Consider the following 16646-nt stretch of genomic DNA (forward strand, 5'->3'; position numbering starts at 1 on the left):
AGGAACAGAAGAGCAGTGCTGGAGCATCTCCCAAGAATCTGTGGCTCCTCACCTGGAGGGAATGGCCTATAAAGCCATTGGCTTGTACAGAATTTCTCCATTAAAATGCATGTAAGCATGCAAAAAATGAGCTGCTAGTTGTTAACAGAAATCAGTTGGAGTCATATGCAGGAAGGACAGCATTAAAAGCACTGTAATAGCAAATTTATTTCTACTGCAGGTTTTCTCTAGAAATTGAAAAGTAAAACAGAAGAATTGGGTTTTTGCTTGGTGATTTTTGGAATGTGCTAAAAATTCGAATAACTGTAATTGGTGAGGTGTTTACTGAGATTGCCTGGATTGTATTGATTTAAGGTTTGCTTTTATGAACTACTTAAAAGTCTTAACTCCTTTGCTTAAATCTTTGGAAAGTTTGCTTTTGGTACAGCATTGCAAAATGTAAGTTCATGGATAGGTGGCAGTGAAACCAATTTTGTTGGGAAAAAAAATATGTTTACTATAAAATAAACCCCAAACCCAACAGCCTTCTTGAATAAAAGCCATTAAAATAGGGAATTCATTATAATTTTGCATATTAATTATGATGGATTATGTAAGATGATGTTTTAGTGGCTTGATTCCACAAGTACTTGTAGAGGATCAATAATTGGAAGACAGGTCCTGGCTGCAGCTTCTGCCATGGCCTGTACAAATAGAAATGTTTGCAGCTGCTGCTGCTGGGACATTCACAGGGAATTTCTGTAGGTAGGATTGATTTCCTCGGTCTATTCCCTTCACGAGGACACTCCTCTGCTGTCCTTAACTGACAAAAGAAGGATTCTGGGCTAGGTGAGTGTTTCCTACTATTTTGCTTGCCTTTCAGACACTGGATTCGGGGAATGTGCTGTATTTGTACTCTGACAGTAGCAGGAACACTCAATGACTGGGAGTTTACTGCCTGGCAGAATCCTTGGAATGCCTCAATCCTGAATTGCTGTGTGTACTGTCATTCCTATCTCCCACACTGTCCAAATGTATCAGGATAACAGTGAACCCCTGAACAGTGCGTGTTCTGTGGCTTGGTAAAGACTCGTTAAAGTTGGAGCTTGTTTATTGAGTTACCGTCCCATCTGTGAGGATGCACGACCGACCTCTGCAACGATGTTCCTACAACTTTTATTCAGAGCAATTTTAAATGCATCAGGCAATAAAGTTTCCATAATGTCACTTCAGATGCCGAGTAAGACCTTGCTGTATGGAAGTTTTTTTCCTGGAATTCAGCCTAGGTTTTGTTGGGGTTTGTTTTCTGTTTTGTTTGGGTGTTTGGTTTTTTCCCTCTTTTTAGATGTATTTCTATTACATGCATCAGGTTTCTCTTTTCCTCCCTTTCTGTTACTCGGACCTTCCCGGCTTTCCTGGATGCAGATCAACGAGTATCAGGTTCCCCAGGGAAGTGGCCACGGCACCGAAGTTCAGGGAGCGCTTGGCCAACGCTCTCAGGCACAGGGTGGGATTGTTGGGGTGTCCGTGCAGGGCCAGCAGCTGGACGGGATGAACCCGATGGGTCTCCTATGATAACTGCCTACTGACCAAACATTAACAGGAGGCGCTTGGCAAATATAAAAAAAAAAAAAATAAAAAATAGAATAAACCCCGTATTACGTTTAAACCCAACCATTTCAGCTGACTACAAGGCACGGTCCGTGCCCGCTGTCCCGGGGCCGTGTCCCGGCGCTCCCGTGACCCGGCGCGTCCCCGCCCCGCGGAGCCGGGCCCGGGCGGGGCGGAGCGGCCGGGCCGGGCAGGAAGATGGCGAACGTGCAGCTGCAGTTCCAGGCCAGCGCGGGCGAGGCGGACCCGCAGAGCCGCCCGCTGCTCGTGCTGGGGCAGCTGCACAACCTGCACCGGCTGCCCTGGGCGCAGCTGCGGGGGAAGCTGCAGCCGCGGGTCACCGAGGAGGTGAGGCCGCGCCGCGGGGGCCGCGTCCCCTTAGAGCCCTCAGAGCCCCGGCACCGCCCGCGGGCCCCGCGCCGCGTGTCCGCCCGGCCCCGGCGGCCGCGTGGGGCGGCGGCGGATCCCGGCCCGCGGCTGCTGCGGTGCCCGCATTCCTGGGGACCCGGCCTGGAGCCCCGGGAATCCTCGGCGGGTCCGGCCCGAGCCTGTTGCTGCGCCCGGGGCAGCCGGTCCCGCATCCCCTGTGCCCACCGCGGCGGGGGAAGGCGCGTTGCCCCCTGCGAGGGGACACAGTTGGCGTTAAGAGCCCCCTCCCTCCCCAGCCACTGCGGATCTGTTTGTTGAGGTGGTGGTGATGGCTTGTGGTGAAATGATGAACGTTTGGCATTGCGGCTTTTAGGTCGCTGGGTGTTTGGCAAGGGTTTTTTTCATTTTGCAGGGCTCTCCCCAGTCTCTTATGACAATATTTACCTTTATTGGGTTAGTTTGGTTTTAATTAAATTGCTATGTGAAACAGTAGTTCAGGGCTGGTAAATCAGTCCTTCTATTTGTCAGTAGGAAAACTGTCTCAACTTGAAGCTCTGAAGCAGCCTTTGCACTAAATAGTGTGGTTTTAAATTGTGGTTCGTATGGCTTAGAACAGATGCTTGTAATAGAAAGTACGTTTGTATTTTCTGGTTAATAAACAGGTTTGTCAAATTTCCTGTTTCTTTTCACTTCAGAGGGTTGTTGCACTTAAAGTGCACGCACAGCTTCTTTGTTTCCAGCCCCTGAAATCCTTGTCCTTGCCTGTAGTGGGAACGAGATGGAGAGAAAAGTCTGACACCGTTCCTTGTCTTTAAATTCTTCTTTTCCCCCCCCCAGATATGGCAGTCTGCTCTGAGCACCCTGAACCCAAACCCCACGGACAGCTGCCCTCTCTACCTGAACTACGCCACGGTGGCCGCGCTGCCGTCCAGGGTGAGCCGGCACAACAGCCCGTCTGCGGCGCAGTTCATCACCCGCCTGGTCAGAAACTGCCTGCCGGGAGGTGTCAACAGATGCATCGTTGTAAGTGGCTGTTCAAATGTCCCTGGTGAAATGTCTGGTGGAGTGTTTTCTTGACTCTCCCCGGATTTCAGCTGTCTCCAAGGAGACTGGAGGTGGACACGTTTTGCCGATGTAATTACACTGACACAAGTGGTTTTGCGCTGACACATAAGCAAGACCTGACTGCAATAGCCTGGGCATGCTCAAGCAGTTGGAGGGAATTAAGGTTGGATATGTATGGGACATCTTCAACTAGGAATGCCCATGCAAAGGGAACCATCGGTGGCTTTTTCCAAACTGGAATTTATGATGTTAGCACAATGCTTTGGGAGACTGATGTAGGGTGCATACAGGATGCAATGGGTGTATCACATAACCCATGAAAAGTGCCTTGTTTGTATTATTCAGTGAGTTTTAAAAGTCCTGATACAAACTAATGCTCCAGTGTGAGTCCTTTGCAGGACAATCTCTTAGACTGCTTTGGTCATCTTCTGTATGAGCCTGATGAATTGATTTGTTTCTATGGCTTCTCCAGATTATATCAGATCTGAGGGTTGTCAGAGAAGACTCATGCAATCCGTGCCAGTAAAAAAATTTAATTATACTCTTCACTTGAAAAACTTATTTGCAAGAGTAATTACTTAATTTTTACCCTTGCTGTTAATTTGAAAATGTTTAGCTAAAACTGCTTTCCATTGGTAATTTCTGTAATGAACTTCAGAAAAATATTCTCCCTGTTAAAAAGCTTTCGGGTTAATATTAGCCACATTCTCATAAAATTTGTCTTTGTTTCATTTGTTCTGAGCACATACTGGTGGTTCCCATGCCTTTTTTTTTTGTCTTGATCTGTTAGCTAACCTGTGTTAATTGCAGTAGTGTAATTAAAACAGTCCAGCTCCCTTATAAGGATGTACTAATTCCCACACAGTCCAACAGTGTAATTCATTTCCATATGGGAATGAACCAGTTCAGTGTGGGTCTGTTCATCCATGCAAAACATGACGAATGAGCACGTCTTGACTCAGAGATCGGTTATTTCCCACCCACCTCCGTTTTTTCCCTCTTCACCAATAATACCCCAGGTAACAGATCCTTTTAAATGCCATGTCCCCCATCCCCTGGTGTTGTCTGAGGTGTTTCCCTGCTGGCTGGTGTTTCAGATGGTCTGTGAGAGGTCTGAAGTCTTCGCTTCTGCCTGTGCCTTGGCCAGGGCTTTCCCGCTGTTCACACACCGCTCCAGCGCGTCCAGACGCACGGAGAAGAAAACTGTCACAGTGGAGTTCTTCCTGGTAGGACAGAACAACGGACCAATAGAAGTGGCCACACTTAAAGTAAGAGTTTTGTGGTTTTTTCTGTCCTTTTTTCCCATTATTCCCTGAAATGTTTCTTTCCTTCCGTTTGTTGCGTGCACAAATACATCTGCCTCAAGCTACACATGGAACGGGTGTCGTATCTAAAATCGTAAATTATCCTAGGTCAAAGTTCCTTGAAATGGATCCATTCACAGCACCTGTGAGGACAAATATTGAACTATTACTTGTAGCAATAATGAAATATTAGTGCAGCAAAGGCTGAAGATATTATTTGGAGTTTAGATTTCAGAGGTGGAAAACACCAAACAAATAGCACAAGGAAGTATGTATATCATAGATGCAAATAGTGTATTTTTAGCCTTTAATATTACATTGCCTTCCATGGCTGGGCTTGTCACTTTTTTTGTTCCTCTTCAAGATCCATAAACTTAAAAGCTATTCCAAGGTTTGCTGTTAAGCTGTTAGGGAGTTCCCTGTTCAGTGCTCCAGGTTCTGCGCTTCAGTACAGATGGCTGCTGCCTTAGCTGATCAGTGAGGTTGTACAAATCCTGTAAAAGTTTAGGCAGTGGATTTGACAAAGGATGTGGTGTTGCTGCATGTGAAATTCACAGAACTGCAGCTTTAGGGTACTTTTTTTTTCAGTATCTTTTCCTCTGTACTTGATCCTTACTCTGTGAACTGATTTGGCCCCAGCAAATGATGCCAGACCATTTTTCAGGAAAGTGGCAGAGACAGGCATGCTATGAGTACAACTGTTGATTACACAATTTTTTCGTGCCCCGAATCAGAAAAAGCAGTTCACTGGTGTCAAAAATAGTTCCTTCAGATAGGTAGATTCCAAACCACTTGGGTTATTTTTATCTTGAAGCTGCAGTTATTTCTACCTTCTGTTCTTCCCCTTGATCTCAATGCCAAAACTACAACTGGCTTCCTCCAAACTGAGTTTGCACCCCCTAAATTCAACCAGCACCAGGGAGCTAATGTAGAACACAGAAGAGGCATGTAGTAAAATGTTTTTATATAAACCTGTCCCTTAACACTTGTATTTTACACCTATTGCATTGTCCAGGAGATTTTATGGTGAGGACTAGCAGGGATTGTCATAGTTTTACAAGGCACTTATTAAAGACTGCCATTATCCACGTTCTCTGGAGTACCCTGGAAACACAAACACAGGCACAGCTCATTTCTGTAAGTCCTGCTGTTCCCCTGGGGCTTGGCCTTTGGGTCAGATCACCTCCATTTACCTGCATGGCCTTAAGGGGGAGTCACTCCAGACTAAGCTTGGCTCCTGAGGAGGTCCTTATCCCTTTAGGGAAAGTGAAGCAATCAAAAGTAATTGTAGGGAATCGGGCACCATTCCAAAGCAAGCCAAGGTTTATGAGTCTGCTGAGATACAAAATGTGTGGAGTCCTTAGGCTGGTCTGGCCAAGCCAAACTTCAAGTACCTCAGCACAAGTGACTGTCCAACACCTCAGATTCCTGTGAAACCCATCTTGACTTGCCCATCTGCTGTGTGTGGTCTTCAGTGTAGTGTGGCTCCTGCAGAGCTTGCACAGAGTTTCCTTCCCCCTAGTCTTACAGCTCCAAGTTGTTGATTCATGGGGGTTAAAAGTTGAAGCTTAGTGTCTTGTGTCCCCATCGTCCTTTTTTTGCCAAAAGGAACCTTCTTGAAGAAACAGCTTTGGCGTGCTCACCATTGATCATTTTGATTCTGCCCACTCTTGCCCAGATAAGTTTTTACTCAGTCCAGGTGAAGGTCAGACCATTTTGCCACAGGGATGAGGAAACAGATACAGACATGTTTAACACAAATATAAAATATTCCACATTCCCCATGGGCCTGCCATACAGAATGTGTTGCTTTAGTAATCTCTATTACCCTCAGCCAGTCTGCCTGCCATGTACAAACTCTGCAGTTTCCCACGTTGTAGATTACACAATCTCTGCAGGTTTCCAACCTGAGCAGCCCATAAGCTCATTGTGACTTCCTGAATTAGCTTCCTCTTATCTCTCTTTCCTCCACTTCACATTGCCTTCCTGGTATTCCTCTGATAGTGGAGAAGTCTACTAATTTTGCGATATCAGTTCACTGGGGGAAGGAACACAGTGGCTTAGAAATTAGAGCACATGGAAAAGTTTGACTCATACAAAAGTAATGGTTAGCTTGGTTAACATTATTTAATACTCTGCAGTGCCTTTGGTGCTTGCAGTTAAGCATTAATGTGCTCCAGAGGAACCACACATCTGGTGTTGGCTGCACAGGGCTAAATACAAAGCTGTGCCAAAACCCAGCCAAGCCAAGGCCCCTTCTCAGGTGTCCTCCCTTCTTTCTGTAGTGCCTGGCAAGTGCTACAGAGGGAGTCAGGCTGGCTGCTCGGATCGTGGACACCCCGTGCAATGAGATGAACACAGATAACTTCCTGGAGGTGGGTAATGCACCTGATGAGTAAGAGTTACTAATTGTAAGTCTAGACTACAGTAATCTAAACCTACTGTAGCTGTCTCCTAGCAAAACCTGTATGTCAGCAGTGGGAAGCACATCAAACCAGAGATGCTGAGGCTGTTTCTTTGGCCTTTAACATTTTGTAGAACTTTGCAAAGTTGGAAGGAGGCAGAGTGTACAGCTTGGACAGTACACTGGGAGGCAGAAGACAGGAGTTCTTGGTTTGGTTATACACTGGCTTCTTGTCTTAAGCCTGATGGTGATAAGAGTTTCTGAAATTATGGGACAGTTGACATATTTCCAAATGAGCTTTATCATAAGGATCCGTAAAGCTGTTGAGAATGAAATTATTCCTGTCCTATTGCATCATGATCCAACAGAGTGAACAGTTGGCCTTTACCTCTGAAGATTTCTTTTACTGGCAGAGCTTAAAGGTCACATTTGTATTTCATGCCATAGTAAGGCAAGGATGTCTCAGTGGAATTAGGCCACTGGAAAACCTACACCACTCGCAAAATTGTGAATGTTTGTATGTGTATGCATGCAAAAATCACACAAACCCTTTAATTGGGTACCCATACTTGTGGAAAGGCACAAATGTGTCCTGATGACTGACTGACAATGTCCTTTCTCTTTCAATGATTAAGGAAATCAAAAAAGTTGGCAAGGATCTCGGGATTACTCCTACCATTATCCGAGATGAGGAGCTGAAAGAGAGAGGCTTTGGAGGTATAGCTTGTTGAATATTCCACTTTTTTCCTAGCATTTAATTGGAATGTTTTGCCATCTCCATTGTAATATTTTATTTGCGCATTTTTTAAACAGTTTTATCGCCCATAATATTCCAAGATGTTTTACAGAAAATAGCCACAGGTGCTCCCCACAGTCTTTCTTCCCCACCAATGGTTTAATTCTCTGTTTTCCAGGTATCTATGGAGTTGGCAAGGCAGCTCTGCATCCTCCAGCCCTGGCAGTTCTCAGTCACACTCCCGATGGTGCAACACAGACCATTGCTTGGGTGGGCAAAGGTATTGTGTATGACACTGGAGGACTCAGCATTAAGGGAAAGGTACAGAAACACTTGTTCTGCTGCTGCCTTTACTTACAGTGTTGTTTTCTGGTGAAAATAATTCAGTTAATGTCTGTAGGAAACCAAAGGACATTTTTTTGAGTAAAGGCTTGATCTACTCTCATGCATATGGACACAAACTATTAGGGGTGAAGACCAAATGGGATTCAAGGAACACTTTACAGAGCAATTAAATAGCAACCTGATATTTTGCCCTTTAAATGTTGCCCACTGCTAGGAGAAAGCTAGAAACAAAGATGTTTAATTTCTGATTTCAGAGATTAAACCAAAACCCACTGGAGTTAGCCTCAGTGTGAAACTTGTAAACAACCCTTTTAATTTTGCTTTTCTAACAAATTAGCAGCAAAGGTTTAGTATTTTTCAGTTCTAAGGCCAGATCCACCAATAAATAGATGCACATGTTCCTTGTTTCTGCTGCAGCTGAGCACTGTCAAAACCAGAGTCACAGAAGCATCAGAAACACTAGTTCTAGCAGGCATTACTGTGAAATTCTCTTTTAAAGAGAAAAAAATATTCTATGGTTCTGTTTAAACAGACTACTATGCCTGGAATGAAACGAGACTGTGGTGGAGCAGCTGCTATTTTGGGTGCCTTCAAAGCCACTGTAAAGCAAGTAAGTAAAATGTGTTAATTGATATCATGTATCCCAGCATTGCCAAGGAGCAGTCTGGCTTTTGGATGTATTCCCAGATATGGAGGCCGGTCTAATCCTGAAGGTCTGACCTGACACTGCTGTGAGTGAGCTGGAGCCACCCTGCTCTCTGCTATTTCAGGAAAATATTTCACTGGGATCTTGAGAATTGTGAGAAATTCCTTGAGTGCTGATTTTTTTTTTTTTTTTTTTCAAAAGTCTCTCTTGAATTTCAGAGTTGGTTCTGTGGACTGAGTGGTTTCTAGTTCCTTGAATCAGATCTTTACTTGAGTTATCCAGTGCTGATGTTGTTTAAGCTGTGGGATTTGGGGCAGCTGTCGTCACCTTAGCAAAGAAGGGGATGAGCAACTCTGGGATATGAAGTCTTTCCATGTTCCAAATCCTGTGCCAGGTCTAATATTAACCTACTGGGGAAATGGCAGCTCTAGTCTCACCAGGAGCTGCTTGTTGGTTTGCTTCTGTGGTCAGAAAGTACTGGGGGAGCTGAGAAGAAGCCAGGTATTGAAATACGAAGAATTTAAAAAATGCATATTGCACTTGAACAGTATGAGCTGGGGAAAAGTGGCTGCTGCCAATAAAACTCTGCCCTCTCCACAAATCCAATGACTGAGTCTTGCTGACAGAGCAGCTCTTGCCTCCAAGGAGTATCCAAAGTTCAAAGAATATTTACTGCTGCAGATTAATGCATAGATCTGATGGAAGCTTCATCCAGGGGCTGATCACTGCCAAATTCCCATTTCCCAATAGTTTAGCTCTGTGCCTTGGCCCTGGCAGCGTGTTTGATATGGAAAGATTGTAAACTTCGCAGTTATCTGCAGAGAATTAAAATTGAAACCAGATGTGTGAGCTGCATCTTAGGCAGAACGACTACCTTGCCATAATTAACTCCTTCAGAAAGTTAAATTACAGGTTTGCAAGGGACATGAGCTGGAACTTACACAGGGCTTTGGGAGAGTCTGGGAAAGCCATGGATGTTGTTCTTTCAGTGATTCAGTCCTTGTTTCCAGAGCAGTTTTGTGTGTGATTATCTGCACTGAGAGAAGTCCATTCACAATCACAGCAGATGTGAATGCAGGTGATCTGTCATGTCATATACAATTCCTGTAACAGTGAATAAACTGGCACTGATAGGTTTGGGCCAACTGAGCCTGGAGAATCTGTGCCTTTATGTGTAAAAACAAAAGAATCAGCTCAGTGCTTAATTTTACAACCTCATGTAAGAAGACCTGTTAATGTCATCCCTGCAGAAAACATGTTCAGATAGGCAGTGGGAAGAATTTGTTCTTGTTACTGTTTCAAAACTGGGGTTTTTAAATGATTTTAAGGATGAAAGCTGGAAGAGGTTTAAATGAGCTGTGCTTTGTCACAGAGACTGAATTGGGAAATGGGTGTTGGATAGAAAGCTCAGTGGGAAGAGGGGCAGAGGTTATTATCTATCCTCAGAAAATACCTGCCTGCATGCTGCTCAGCAGTTTCACAATGTGGTTTTAAAAGGCTTTGGATAGCAAAATTCAGCAAGTGATTTTTTTTTTTCCTAGAAACATGCATTTCATCTATTGTGAGCTTTCTAACATAATGGAGAAGAGAAAAACACTCAAATTTTTGAATTCTTTCTTGATCCTGCATGTTAACACAGTGAATGCTGCTTTTGGAGAGCTACAGACAGAACGAGATTCAGGAAAGGGCAACTGATACTGGAAGCAGATTTTCACATCTCTCTAGGAGGAGGAAAATTCAGTGCAGTCCAGTGAGATACTGTGAACAGAGTGGGGGGTTGCAGCACAGACCATTTTGGAAGAGCAGAGGGTCATGGATGGAAGGTTGTCTCACCAGCAATGCTGTTTGCCCATCTAACTGGCTGAGAAACTGCAAAGTTACCTTCTGGCTTCCAGATGCTGCCCGTTATTTTGAAAGGTTTTGATTGATGCATTTGTCCTTTAGACTTCAGAACATGAGCTGGTTCAGGAAGCCCAGATTTCTTCAGCCAGGGACTTCTATCAAGAGATTAACAGTAAAACTGGCCCTGGTTTCCCTCAGGATCTAATGTTATTAGGACTAACTATCCCAGTTGAGGAGGAACTGTGTTTTTGTTTGTTAAAGTCTGCTGTCTCCCTGTCTGTTCCAGGATCCCTCCACACAATACAACTACTGCATAAATAACAAAATCATCATAGATTTTAAAATATCATCCATAATTGATTTTAAACCAAAGCAAACCAGTATGAGATATACCAGAAGGCTGTAGGCTAAGGGGAAAATAAACAGGTTGAAGATGCTGTGTGCCTCCCAGCAGGAATGACACATGAAAAAAACCCGACAAACACCCACGTCACCCTCCAAGAAACACAGATTTCCCATGAAATTAGTGGCATTATTGTCAAGAAGTCATAATCCTTCATTGATTTCAGTCCAAATAAATTATCTTGATGTGACTCAAAAGCCATTTCTCTCCCGTGGTTTTTACAGGGTTTTAAAGACAATCTTCATGCTGTGTTTTGTCTGGCCGAGAACGCAGTCGGACCACGGGCAACAAGACCTGATGACATTCATGTTCTTTACTCTGGAAAGTAAGATTGTGTTTGTCCTTTTCCCAGAAACTGAGAGCAAACATGATTTTTGGTTCTGTTTACCTGAGAGCCATGTAAATGGTGAACCTGCCCCTAATCAGCTTCCCTAAATATTGATGATAGTGTTTCAGACAGCCATAGCAGTGAGTTTTAAGTGTGCTTAGAGTTTTCTGTTGAGTGTGTAAATACATAGCAAAGTACATATATATAATATGAGCTGCTTCCTTAGGTCACTCAAATTTAGGTGGTTTTTTGTAGTACAGCCAGTGTTCTGTATCCGTCTGTAGTCCATGTTGTCTCAGTCACAGAGGTTACCATTGATCAGAATCTCTTTTAAGCAGAGTATGTGACCTCTGTGGCAGTAATTTGTAGAATCCCAGCTCAACATGCTGAGCATCACTCAGGCCCAACAAGTAGACCCTGCCATGAGGACAGTGCTGTCATATCCCTTTTCCATGTGTGCTCTGGATGCTTGGAGCTGGGGAATAAGCAGCTGTACAGACTGTCAGGGTCAAATAAGAAAGCACATTGTGTTTGACTCTGCTCTCCTCCAGTGTTCTGGTCCAGGCAGGTGAGTCTTAACTCCCAGCCTGAAGCACTCTTGTCTTAAATGCCCTCTCTCTTGCTCCTAGAACTGTGGAAATCAATAACACTGATGCAGAAGGCAGACTGATACTGGCTGATGGAGTAGCTTATGCATGCAAAGATCTTGGAGCTGACATCATCCTGGACATGGCCACTCTTACTGGAGCTCAGGTACTGACCTGGAATGGCTGGTGAGCAGGGAGCAGTTATTCTTGTGTAATTTTCTAGAGAATGAACTGGTGTTCATATCAGGAGGAGAAACGGTGGCAAATTTTAGAAGCATGAATGTTGCATATAGTGGTGTAAACATCAATTCTTTGAATTGAATCCTTTCCCATCGTTGTCCTACTGGAAAAGTGGCTTATTGGTGGCTCCTGGGTTTTGTGCATTTGGAGGGAAGCAACCTTTCCAATGAATCAGGGTGTTACATTCAGACTGTGATGGACACACATTGCTGGGGTATCCTCTTTGTGTGCATTTTCGATTTTTTATTTATAATTTGTTTCTTATTTAATTTTATTTCTAAGGATGAATAATTGCAAAGTGATAGAGTTTGCTTACTCAGTAATTACAAATAAATATGTTTTTGGGACAGCGATTTGAATAGGACATACAAATGAAGACTTTCACCACAGAATGGATTCTCAGAAAATTAAAAATATTCAGCAGGAGCTACAATGTCTTTGTAGCATTAATTTATTGTGGAGTAGTTCTGAGCCATTTTTTCTTGGTAGTTTTGTTAGATGGAAAGCAGCTCTTGATGGTGAGGGAGAATTGTACAGAATTATCCTGCTCAGCGCAGTTAAGGTCACTTCCTCCTGATTTTGTCTCTTGTCTCACTAGGGAATTGCTACAGGAAAGTACCATGCTGCTGTCCTTACCAATAATGAAGAGTGGGAAAAGGCTTGTGTTAAAGCTGGCAGGAACTGTGGAGACTTGGTCCATCCTCTGGTGTATTGCCCTGAGCTGCACTTCAGTGAATTTACCTCTGCTGTAGCTGATATGAAGAACTCTGTGGCAGTAAGAATGATTTTTTTTCTTTTAAATTTCTTTATTACCTAAAAATGTGTGTTTTCTGGGCAGTGTGCTGGCCTGCTGGTAGCTGGCTGGAAGCTCTTCCTGGGGGTTCTAATCTTTCAGAAGTGGCCATATTGTTCTGGACTTCAGGGCCTTTTCCCTGGGCCTTTGCAGTTTGTATGTGGCTGCAGTGACATTCAGTGTCAGTTTTAAATGGGGTGGTCAGCTGCAAAGGTGTCTTTGTGCTGCTTGCCTGTTAAACATGGCCCTAAATGAATCCATTCCTGGATGGAGACTGTTTAGGAAGTTAAGACGGGTATTCCTCAGATCATGCATAACCAGCAGAGGCTGTAACTGGAAATTGAGGAAAGAGACCTCAGGAATTGCTGCAGCTGCTTTTGCTGCATTTGAGAGTTACAATGTGTAGTTAAGTTCCAACAACACTACAAGAAGGAGCATGGGCAGAGCAGGAATTGAGCAGGGACTGCTACCAGGGACAGATTCAAAGGATTTACAGCAGAGATGGTTTGGTTTAGGGCCATTGATTAAGCTTTGAACAAGATTTGCATAACTGCCTTTTCTGTAGGCAGAATAAACCATTGCCATTTTCTTTTCTTACAAGACCAGCTGTATGTTTACTGTTCCTGCAGGACAGAGACAATACTCCAAGCTCCTGTGCCGGGCTCTTCATTGCTTCCCACATCGGCTTCGACTGGCCTGGGGTCTGGGTCCATATAGACATTGCTGCGCCCGTGCACGCAGTGAGTATGTTCTTGTGGTGGGTAAAGACACCTGCAGGGGCTCTGAGTTGTGTCCATCCAGTTCAGAGGGACAGAATCAGGAGGAGAAGAGTTCTTGGGAAAAGCTGACTCGTCGTCTCTGTTGCGAATTTCTTTGGTTTGGTAGTTTCATCTGTTTGTATTTTTCATTTTGGTTCTAAGAATATTCTAACAGACAGTTTAATCAGCAACATCTTTATCATTGTAGGCTTTGACAACTTGCCTGCTTTCTGTTCATGGCAGTAATCCCAGCCTTCCATTTTCACCCATGTTGTTTTAAGATGATTGACCAGAGTTGATCATCCTGCCTGCTGACCTGCAGCAGAGAAAACATGTTCCCTCTTGGGGGTTTCCCCTCCTCCCTTTGATAGAACTTGTGTATATTCTTTTTTTTTCCTAAAAACCAAGCCAATTTACTCCCCCTGCCTCCTTTTTTTTTTAAACCCAGTTTATTCAGCTTCAGCTCCAAATCCACGCTCAGGCTGGGTGGAAGATTCCCTGCCCTGAACAATGCTGGTGTAAATCCAGGCTCGAGTCAGTGTGAGCTCTGTTCTCATGTGAATCAGCCGATGTGTTGGGTTAATCCAGCCAGGACAGATTCCAGTAGCAGTGAGGATACAGCAGCACAAGGCCTGCCAGGGACCCTGAGTGTTGGCTGTGGCTCTTCACCATCATTCCTGTGACTGAGTGAGGGGGTAAATTAAAACTAAATTCGGTTCATACAATCCAAGGTGCGAACTGTGTGGTTCTGGTTCTGTTCTAGGGTGAACGAGCTACTGGCTATGGCGTGGCTTTGTTGCTGTCCCTGTTTGGAGGGGCATCTGAAGACCCTTTGCTAAACTTGGTGTCTCCTCTTGGGTGCAATGGAGACTCTCCCACTGAAGACATGGAGAGGGATTCCAAGAGACGGCGCCTGGTTTAACGCGCCCCAGCCCCGAGGGATGGGGGTGTGGGTTACCTCACTTTGCACTGATTCATTCTCAAGCAATGAAAATGTCACACATCAGAAATTGCCATTTTTTTTTTTTACTATCATGATAAGATTTATTATTTGTTTCTGATAAGAACAGCCTGATGTATTGTTTTTTTTTTTAAATTATTGGTGCACACAGTTGCTGAACAATATCAGTGGTGCAGAGTCCAGGCTCAACTAACTGTATCAGGAAGAGGGCATGTCCTCCTCTGAGCTCCTCACAAAACCTAACTAAGTGCATTAATGCATGAGAAGCTCTCTCTAGTCTGAAGAAGCAACTGCAGCTATTGCTTACAAAGCCTTCTGAATTACTTATTATATGTGAGGTTTTATCAGACGTCTCTGCAGGCCCCTCTACATCTCAGAACACGGGACAAAGTAAAAAAACTCTGTAGACTTGGCTTATTCAGAGACATTTTAGCTTAGGAAAAGGAGATGTAATGAGAAAAGGCCTATAGTTTTAATAAGGTGCTGTTTCCGCATGTTTAATGTTTTTCTGACCAGTGAAATCAGCAAGAGGGGTTCAGAACATATCTCTGTGTAGTTGTTTCACATACAAATTACAGAATGTATTCACGTTAAATGAGGAAAACAATAGAGGGACTGTGATTGAGTAAAATCGGTTTACAAAGTGGTGGCTTCCTGCCACTTCATAAATTTATTATTATTAAAGAAGCTTACATATCCCATGTGGTGTTCGGTGGTGTTATTTACATTTCTGAGAACACTGAGTGCTCCGAGAGTTCGTGCACTCCGTCATTCCTCCGTCCACATTCCTCTTCCCAGCACTCACATCCCAAACCAGGCCTAAGAGAGGAACCGCTTCCACTGAGCAGCTGGGGGCAGTTCTGGAGAACTGATTGATTCACTGCATTTGTTGGATTCAGCAGCAGCTGGGGATGCACAGTGTGAGTGTCTGTGCAGGCCAGTCACAGTTGCTCACGGGCACTGGTTTGGCTGGGACACCTCGGGAAGTGACTTGTCCCAGTTTGTGTCACGTCAGCGCTGGGAACGGAGCGACCGAGTCCCTGTCCCGTGGTTCCAGCATCAGCCTTTGGAAACATTCCTTGGCTCCCCACCAGTGTCAATGGGGAAAAATCCCCCCCAGCACACAGTTGGCTGCTTTGCAGGTGAAGTCAAGCTGGGCTGGGATGGATTGTACCTTTCCTTGTGTCAGAGGGGATCTCTGGAGAACTGGTGTTGGTTTTACTGGAGTTCCTGCAGTGGGATACACATCTGGCTTAGGAATTGGTCTTCCTGATTAAAGACTTCATGGAAAGCTTGATGCAGAAGGGAGAAGAAACAGGTTTCATTCTATTCTGGCCCTATTTGATTCTTAGACAGAACGTAACTTTAAAAACTAAATGAAACAAATCCACCAGAACTTCATTACTTCCTGTATTTGTTTCTCCCTTGCTGTTCTGGTTCCCTGGTCCACTTGAGCATAGTTTTAAGAGATTTGTATCTAAATGAGTTCTGCCTTTGGTTATTCTGGACACTTGGGATAAAGCATATCCCACCAAAAACTGCTGTGGGAAATGTGTTGATGAAGTTGTTTTCATTACTGAGCACTGAAGTGAATGGCAACATGTTCTAATTTCTGTGCTCTGAAATCAAGTCTTCAATGCCCGTCCTGTAGGAACACTCTTCAAATAAATCAATTCTAATTTTGAAATGTAGTGTTTTGCCAGATTTTTACATAAAAAGTAACTTTGGCTTTGTGGCACGAGGCTAAATTCTAATGTTATTCATGGAATGATAGCAGAGAAGTTCAATTTAGATGGCTGATAATCATATTCTTCCATTTTACTGTGTCTCAAGGCATATAATTCTACTGGGTTTAATTTGGAAGGCACTTAATAGAAGCCATTTTTAAAAAGAAATACCTCATAATGAGGAAATCTATTATGAAATACCTGAAAAGCAAATGGGGTAATTTTCTGGGAAATCAAAAACTGAAAACCAACTTAAGTTTGCTTAAGCAGAGTAAAATAAATAATTCAACACCCAATAATAGAAAAGTTTGATTCTTTCTCTGTTTCAGAGATACAAAATAAAAGTCAAATATCTTTTTTTTTCAAATCTATAATAAAATTTCCTGCTGTTCCTGATGTACATTATTATCTCTCTGTTTTGATAAAAGGTCTATTCTCTAGAGCACAAGCTTTGGACCTACACAAGACAGTGATTTGTGAGCTGTCTTTACCAATTAAATGATTCTCTCTCTGTGTTTCACAGGGCTTGCACTGGGATCATTCCCATT

General features: G+C 43.8%; 1 protein-coding gene across 2 annotated transcripts; it reads left to right on the plus strand.

The window, feature by feature from the left end:
* Positions 1–1760: 1760 nt before the first annotated feature.
* Positions 1761–15072, plus strand: NPEPL1 (aminopeptidase like 1). 2 transcript variants are annotated; one of them, XM_027710498.1, is made up of 12 exons: positions 1761–1938; positions 2797–2982; positions 4122–4292; positions 6614–6703; positions 7368–7449; positions 7647–7789; positions 8346–8423; positions 10929–11029; positions 11662–11785; positions 12458–12634; positions 13282–13392; positions 14174–15072. In XM_027710498.1, the coding sequence occupies exons 1-12, from the start codon at positions 1789–1791 to the stop codon at positions 14330–14332; spliced, it is 1572 nt and encodes a 523-aa protein (XP_027566299.1). In that variant the 5' UTR covers positions 1761–1788; the 3' UTR covers positions 14333–15072. The 2 variants fall into 2 exon arrangements, with proteins under 2 accessions (XP_027566299.1, XP_039234454.1); XM_039378520.1 differs by lacking the exon at positions 14174–15072 and adding an exon at positions 13859–14140.
* Positions 15073–16646: the final 1574 nt, after the last annotated feature.

This window comes from Pipra filicauda, unplaced genomic scaffold (genome assembly GCF_003945595.2).
Source record: "Pipra filicauda isolate LSUMZ 115617 unplaced genomic scaffold, ASM394559v2 scaffold13_size5146498_pilon, whole genome shotgun sequence".
In the NCBI taxonomy this organism is placed as follows: Eukaryota; Metazoa; Chordata; class Aves; order Passeriformes; family Pipridae; genus Pipra; species Pipra filicauda.

Bases quoted from the DNA above. Each gene is read 5' to 3' on its own strand.
- NPEPL1 (XM_027710498.1), top strand. From the start codon at position 1,789: ATGGCGAACGTGCAGCTGCAGTTCCAGGCCAGCGCGGGCGAGGCGGAC. The intron at 6,704-7,367 runs GTGGGTAATGCA...TCAATGATTAAG, and splicing joins ACACAGATAACTTCCTGGAG to GAAATCAAAAAAGTTGGCAA. The intron at 11,786-12,457 runs GTACTGACCTGG...TTGTCTCACTAG, and splicing joins CCACTCTTACTGGAGCTCAG to GGAATTGCTACAGGAAAGTA.